At 49.5% G+C, this 7,862-nt stretch overlaps 1 protein-coding gene across 1 annotated transcript in view; it reads left to right on the top strand.

Moving 5' to 3' along the window:
* Window positions 1-4: 4 nt before the first annotated feature.
* IFT172 (intraflagellar transport 172) overlaps window positions 5-7,862 on the top strand; it is a gene marked incomplete at its 5' end in the record, with an annotated part of 32,954 nt that continues 25,096 nt past the window's right edge. Inside the window, 9 exon segments of the mRNA XM_009073465.1 lie at window positions 5-63; window positions 495-534; window positions 2,631-2,696; window positions 3,081-3,160; window positions 4,299-4,386; window positions 5,134-5,342; window positions 5,437-5,560; window positions 6,584-6,679; window positions 7,257-7,418. Coding sequence (XP_009071713.1) covers window positions 5-63; window positions 495-534; window positions 2,631-2,696; window positions 3,081-3,160; window positions 4,299-4,386; window positions 5,134-5,342; window positions 5,437-5,560; window positions 6,584-6,679; window positions 7,257-7,418 — 924 coding nt within the window.

A 7,862-nucleotide genomic window follows, 5' to 3' on the forward strand; every position in this document is an offset into this window, starting at 1 on the left:
CACCAAACTGGCCATCGGGCAGACGGACAACATCGTCTACGTGTACCGGATCGGTGAGGAGTGGTGAGTCGGCACTGGGGTCTGGCAAGCTCTGTCCTCGCCCCGAGCCCCCCGCGGATGTCGGGGAGGTTTCCGTGGCAGAGCCCTGCAGAGCCCCGAGCCCCCCGCGGGTGTCCGGGAGCTTTCCGTGGCAGAGCCCTGCAGAGCCCTGGCTGTCCCCACGTGGAGCTGTGGCACACACCTGCCCCACTGCAGCCGCAGCTGCCAGGAGTTGTGCTGAAGGCGCTCAGAAGGGCAGGTCACCAGAGCTGTGGAAGGGCAGAGGTTGGGGTTCTTTGTGATTTTCTGCTTAAAGCCGTGATAGACAAACAGCGTGCAAACCTGCCACTGTGTTTGGCAATACCAAACCAGGCTGCATACTAGCAGTAGGGTGACCAGAATGGGCAGCATTGCCAGCTTTGCTGATACTAATTTCTGCCTACCTTTTTCTGCAGGGGCGACAAGAAGGTGATATGCAACAAGTTCATCCAAACGGTGAGACCCAGACTCCTGTTTGACCCCATTTTCTCCAGCATATGTAGACAATGAGAGGTCTCTCTGCTCATACTCACACATGTACTTGGCCAAACTGTACTTGACCTCTAAAAGATGCAGGTAGATCCTAAGAGAGCCTCTCAATTTTGAGGCATATATTGCTCACCAAGCTTCAGAGGCTGCCTAGTGCCTGTGTACAGCACAGTAGTTGCTTGTTGAATGATCAGTGCAGTCAGTTACAAAACTTTGGGGACTACTTCAGGCGTCAGTGGACAGAATGTTCTGAGGGAGCCGAAAGGGAAAAGTAGGAGAGACTCAAAGCCCAAATCCCCAGAAGACAGAGAGAGAGCTGCTCCTGGTGCAGTTGCTGGGGTTCTGGTGCCAGCCTTTCTCAAGCTGTCTCTCAGGCAGCCGCAGCCTCTGGGTTGAAAGTCTACATCTCAGAGCTGGGTCATGGCCCACCACTGTGGTCTCTTAGGGCAGCTCAGGAGGGCCCTCTGGCCTCTCTGACTTCTCCCTCCCAGCTGCAGGAGGAGATTCCATGGAATTCTGTGGCTCTGGCAATAAGAAAGCTGCTAGTTAGCCTCTTTCTCTGTGGCTGAGCTGCTGCACTGAGCAGTCATGACACCAGACCAGTGTCATGAGGAAGAGAGAGCGAGAGGGGCTTGGTGTTCACTTGTCCCTTTCCTGAACAGGGTGGTTATCCCAGGGGTGTGCATCTGTACCCTCCCTGGAGAGCACTTTCCTTGTGTCCTGCTTGCTGCCTGCCCCTCTGCTGGCAGCCTGGTGGGAGCCTGCTCCCCTCTCATGAGCTCAGATGCTGTGCACAGTGTGCATACAGGTCATGTAGCTGTTCGCTGCTTGTTTTTCTTGTTCTCTCACTTCCCCATGCCTTTTCTACCATTCCTAACGCAATAAATCCTTTGCTTTTCTGGTGCTATATGTGTGGTTTTTTACCACTGTGTCCTGCCTTCTCCTGTAACTCAATATTGTTATTTACAAACTTGTGATGTGTTCAGTCAATATGAAAATCGTTTATGGAGCCTTTTCCTCTCGTGCCACTGGGCAGTCTTACACACCTGCTGACTGCAGTGGCACTGTCCAGCCCTGCTGGCAAGCCAAGCCTCCTGCCTGAGGGCCCAGAGGAGCGTGTGCAAGTGTGGCTGCTTTGCATGAGCAGTGAGCATATCACCTATGTGTGAGGCTTGTTCCCAAGCTTCAGTTGTGTTGGGCTGAAAACAAGAGTCTGGCAGATCCTGAGGGAAATACAGGGATTCCTGGGAGACAGGGAAGATAGAAATGGGTTTTGGTCATTGTTTGGACATTTAGATTATGAGCAGTTTAGCTGCCTTGGGACATTTTGTTACTTGATTGTAGCTGTTTGCTAATATGAATGGGAGAAGGGAGAGGTGAGATGGATAAATGAGGGTAAATATATATCTAAAGCAGCCCCAGATACTTCAAATGGGTCAGAGCAGCTAGTGAGGCTGGTGCTGGTGGCACAGTGCCCAACAGAGTTGTGCAGGGTACATGTGCAGGGCTTGGCCCACTCACACAGGTGGGTTTTGTGGTCAGCTTTGTTCACCCTGACCCCACCTCAGATTCTGAAATACCTTTGGTTTGGAGCCTACCTGACCTAATTGGTAGCACACAAGAACCGTCTTGTAAATGAGAAAATAAGGGGTATTTCTGATTCACCAAGCAAAGATCCAAGTATTCTCACAGCTATCACAGAAGCTGGAAGAGTCATGTTATTTTTGTGGTTTATGCTTGTTGCAAAACCCCTTTTAAAATAGCCATGATTTTGCACGTACAGCAGTAGCACGTGGAAAGCCACGCACCTGTCATGTGCTCAGAAGAGCTCCATACTGAACACATGCATTTCACTTTGTTGCCCTCCTGAGCCCGTTGCTTTGCCCCAGCTCACTACTATCTAGTTTAATCTTCAGCCCAGAGGGCCTCAGCCCTGCTGTAAGGCCCTGACATGCTCCATGGTCTGTGTGGTGTCAGTGCTCGTGAGCTGTCATAGGTAGTAGTGGGGCAGGGGGCTGAGTGGGATGGAGCTCTTACCTCTCTTTTTGCCTCCTCCTTGGCAGAGTGCCGTGACCTGCTTACTGTGGCCAGCAGAGAATGTCATTGTCTTTGGTCTTGCTGAAGGAAAGGTAGAGAAACTTGTTATGTGCCTGATTTTCCTCTCCACGATGGGTCTGCCAGGGCCTGTGAGTGCCTGGGTTGTGGGGCAAGAGTCATCACTGGCACGGGGCAAGGAACAGCAATAAAGGGATTACACCATAGACTTGAATTTTCTGTATCCCAGTGAGTCTTTGGGGATTCTACTGAATCATTTGGCTCTTTTCCCAAGCCTTTCTAGAAATGTGGAAGTGTGACTCCAGCTTTTCCACTTCTCCAACCTACTGCCAGGCAATGAACTTCCCATGTTTTCTGGCTCTGACCACAGACTGGGAAAGCTCTGGGGATGTTAGGCTGAGGGAGGTCCATGTGCCACATGATGCCATGAGCCACATTGATCAGACTCTCTTTCCCAGGTCCGTTTAGCGAACACAAAGAATAACAAGTCTTCCACCATTTATGGGACAGATTCCTACGTGGTTTCCCTGACTTCCAAGTGAGTATGGCATTGCTGCGACTTGGGCTACCACCCGCTGCTGACCTGGCATACCTGTGCCAGTATGGGAGGTTGCCAGTGTCCTTCAATTGTCAGTTTCTTGTCAAGGTAATAACATGCTGTGCTCTCCAGAAGGAATTCCCTCCTAGCTCTCGTGCCTGGCTGTGCCACACTGACCTGTGCAGTTTGGCTGTCCCTCACACAGCTCAGGGTGAAAGTCTGCATGAGCTCACTCACATACATTGATGTATTTGGACCAATGACTTTATAAGGATTACATTTGTCAGCTTCATCTAGCTAATTACTAACATTAATCAAGTTTAAGGGCTAAAAAAAGGTTTAAATGTTCTGCCAGATAAAACTGACAAGGCTATAATTAGGAAAATAACCATGAAGTGCAATTTGAAGTTATTCGAATTCAGATTTAATTCTAAGTACTTCAGGATCCTTTATCTAAAAAAAATTAAGATGCATCATGGTCCCAGCAGTGGATTTTTATTAAATGCTGCCATTCTGGTGACAAGATATATGATTCCTGGATTGTTACAGTGTCCATGGACTTTGTAGTCTGTCCTTGAGTCTGGGAATCCTCATTAAGAAGTGTTTATCTGGACACATGATCTTTGGCCTGTTTGTCCTTCCCTGCTCTCTTCTCTCTGCTTGTGTCCAGAAGTACAAGGCATTAACACTACAAATAATGAGCTTAGGCCTGGAATGCTTGTCTAGGTGGTTTTTCTCTGCATTGTGTTTCTGGTAAGGATTCCTGGTGTCAACATCCAGCCTCATCCTGGAGCAGTCCCAGTGCAAGGGCTGTTTGACAGACCTTGCTGTAAGAACTTGTGTGCAGTCACTCTTCCACTGGAGGTCACTCAGCCTCTCTGGGTTGTGGTAGTGCAGAAAGTTGGTTGTTATGATTTTGCAAGATGAAGATGCTGAACTAGCCACTCTCTGTACTTCAGTCTGCTCTGTTTTTACAGACATTGGTACAGGCATTTGATATTCTTCTGGTCTTTGGGGAAGGGTCCTTCGATGAGGTACATCAACAGTGACCCTGGGACTGGCTCCTCTGGGCAGGAAGATGAAAATAAAGGTGCAAGTCCTACTGCAACATTCCATCGTGCTGTTTATCTCTCTCCAGTGTGTCGGGGAAGGGAATCCTGTCTGGCCACGCAGATGGAACCATAGTGCGCTTCTTCTTTGATGATGAGGGCTCAGGCGAGTCACAGGTATCAAAAACCCTTCTTCAGTGAGCAAAATGCCTGTTTGCACAGCGTGCTGCAGCTCGAGAGCTCTGGAAAGGGAGTGGGCTGTGGAGGGAGTGCAAGTCTGGAGAGGAGCTGCAGGCTGTGCTTGCTGGCAAAGGTTTTCGTGGAGACAGAACTGTGACTAGATGCTTTGGAATGCACTGAGGGCAGTGGTAAGAGGGGAAGTTACGCTGTTGTGTATGAGACTGTTCAGGTGTCTGGAAAGATCTGATGTTCAAGTGTCCAGGAGAATGATGCTCAAATGGGTAAGGTTCCAGGGAACAGCTGCTGTCATCTCTGCACTGACCAGTGTGCAGTTATCCCAGTTAACCCTGGATCTCAGGCTCATCCTGTCCTTGGACACACAGCACTTCTCCTGAGTATCCTGCTCCTCCCCCAAGAGTTTCTGTGCTTCAAGCTGTGCTGAAGGGAATGCTGTTCCCAGATCTGTCCTCTCCAACCGAAGCAATCTGATCCTGGAGGCACATCTGTGCTCTACTGTGCTGGGCGTCCAGTCCCAGTCTGGTTAATGGTCCTGGTCTTCTTACTGGCATCATGAATCTTCTCTTACAGTTAAATGAATGGAGCAATTGATACATCTCAGTTCTGGTTTCTGTCTTCCTACAGCCATGAACTGGGCCCATACTGGGGTCACTGGGGTAGCTGGGTACAGGGGCCAGCTGAGCGCTGGAGCCCTTCACACGCTCAGGGTGTTCTTGTCTGTTGTAGGGTAAGCTGGCAGTGCATCCCTGTCCTCCCTGTGCCCTCGCCTGGGCTTCCAACAGCATCGTGGCTGCAGGCTGTGACAAGAAGATTGTGGCCTATGGGAAGGAAGGCAACGTGATTCAGACCTTCGACTACAGCCGGGACGTGTCAGAGTTCACCACTGCAGCCACCAGCCCTAGTGGCCAGTCCGTTGTCATTGGCAGCTATGACAGGTACCATGTGTCTGACGGGGAAGTCTCGTCTGTGTAGCGCTTCCTGCCTCAGCCATGCACAGTTCTCCACGTCTGTGCTCTCTCCTCACTCCAGGTTACGGGTTCTGAGCTGGAGCCCACGTCGCAGTGCCTGGGAGGAAGGCAAGCCCAAAGAGATAGCTCACTTGTACACCATCACAGCTTTGGCCTGGAAGAGAGATGGCTCATGGATCTGTGCGGTGGGTGCCAGCAGCCAGCAGCCCTGAGACCTCGAGTCCCACCACAGGGACAGACTGACATGTGCTTGTGCATGGGGACAAAGTGCTGTGGCACAGGGAGGGCTTTGAGCTTGGTCATGCTGTCACCTGATGTGCAATGCAGGGGATGTGTCACACCAGGGCCCAAGGGATGCCGTGCAGGGGATGTGTCACACTGTGGGGTGTGTAGTTGCCCAGACTGACACCTGCTGCCCAGGGCACTGCTGCAGTGCAGTGTGCAGTCTGAATTGTGTGATGAGGTCAGCATGGCTTCTCCAGAGCAGCCTCAGGAGCATTATTTCCTCGGGTCCCCTGTGAGAAGCTGTATAAAAAGTGACCTGCTAATTATGCTCTCTGTTTTTGTGCTGTGTTTTCAGTGTTGTCTTTCTTCTCCTTTCAGCCACTAAGCCTTGATGTGCCTTTCTCCATTAAGTTAAATTTTTATTTAAAGCTCTCTAACCTTTCTGCAAGTTTTTCTGTTTAGATTGAGTGTTTAAAGCACTTAAAATATTTAGGAAAGTTGCCATTTACTGCTAAAATAGTTTTTGCATAGTTTTGTGATCAACAATCAAGCATCCTTGGAATATTTTCAGGCTGAGAATTGTTGAACATGTGAACAAATACTTGCAGAGGAAGGGCTAAGGGATAGGTCAGTGAAAGGAATGGGGCTGTTATAAAGCAAGAGATAAAGGTGAAAGGATTCTTCTGGAAGGGAGGAGAGACTGGGAGAGGGAGAAGTGGGAAACCAAGAAGGATCATGAGGAAGATGAGGATAAAGGTGATTTTTAACCTCTTCTCCTAGCCCGCATTCATGCCAGTGTTTGGTCTGTTTCTCTGAAAAAGGCTCAATCTTTCTGTTCTCTCAAGAAAGTCACGGTAGGGCTGGTCCTCCTGCATCCAGGGCCTGAGCATTGTTCCCCAGAGCAGCCAGGCGTCTGCCTCACCTCTGGTCCTCACCACGTCAGCAGGCCTGGACCAACTCTCTGTGACATGTTTGTGTCCCAGGGCACTCTGTGTGGAGGAGTGGAGCAGTTTGACTGTTGTCTTCGCAGAAGCATCTACAAAAACAAATTTGAAATGACATATGTGGGACCAAGCCAGGTAAGAGAATGGCCAGTGAGGCATGAAGTGCCTGATGAAATCAGGGTACTTGCTAGAACTAGACATGATGGAGCTCTACACTTACGGTTTTTTCATAGCAGCTTGTCAGGAAAGGCATGGGGATATTCCAGGGACAAGGCCCAGGCTGGATGGGAATTAGCTTTGATCAAACACCATGGAGTTTATTTCCTAGGTCAGGAATTTGGGAGGTTCCTCCATGCCAATCAGGCTGCTGAAGTGGTTTAATTGCAGCCAAATGTACCTTGTTCACAGTGGGCTGGGTGCCCCTCTGCACCCAGGGGGAGTGCAGGACTCCGCAAGACGAGCTCATCCTCAGGGGCCTGGGTGCCTACTGATAGCCTAGTAACTTGTGATAGCAGAAGTAGAATCCCACACATCTACAGCTGCCCTCCCATACGAAGGGAATGGTAAGGTTTTTCCACAAAAGCAGAGTGAAGTGTTGTGAGGGGTCATCTAAATAGCCAAATATCATCTATTGCCTGATCTTCCATGGAGCAAGAGGTCTGTGTTCTTCCTCTGTGCACAGCCTCATACTGCTTTCTCCCACTTTCTCTAGGTCATAGTGAAAAACCTCTCAACAGGAACTCGAGTTGTGCTGAAATCCCAGTATGGTTATGAGATTGATGAGGTGAAGATCTTGGGGAAGGACAGGTACCTGGTGGCCCATACCTCAGACACATTACTGCTGGGTAACATCAACTCCAACAAGCTCAGTGAGGTACTGGAAAATCTACCATTTCTTGGAGTGTCAAATGCTTACCTTTGTACCTCAGAGAGTGTGATTTCTGCAGGGAGCAATGCCTCTATTGTCAAAGAATCCTAGACGATTTCAGATTGGAAGGGACCTTGGGCAGTCTCTTACCAAACTTACTGCCCAGAGGAAGGTCAATATTAAATTCAGATGATGTTGCTCAGATCCCATAGTTTCTCTGTTCCCCTGTTCCAATGCTTTACTGTCCTCAAGCCTTTCTCCTAAGTCTTGTTGGAGTTTTGACTGCTGTTTTAGGACCATTTCTCACCCTTTCACTGTGCATCTGCCAAGAAAAGTCTGACATCACCTTATTAGAGGTCTCTTAAGCCTTCCCTTCTCAGGCTGAAGAAGCTAAATGCCTCCAGCCTCTCTTTGCTGTGTAAGTGCTTCATCCCCAACCATCTCAATGGC

This window comes from Acanthisitta chloris, unplaced genomic scaffold (assembly GCF_000695815.1).
Source record: "Acanthisitta chloris isolate BGI_N310 unplaced genomic scaffold, ASM69581v1 scaffold9794, whole genome shotgun sequence".
Classification (NCBI taxonomy): Eukaryota; Metazoa; Chordata; class Aves; order Passeriformes; family Acanthisittidae; genus Acanthisitta; species Acanthisitta chloris.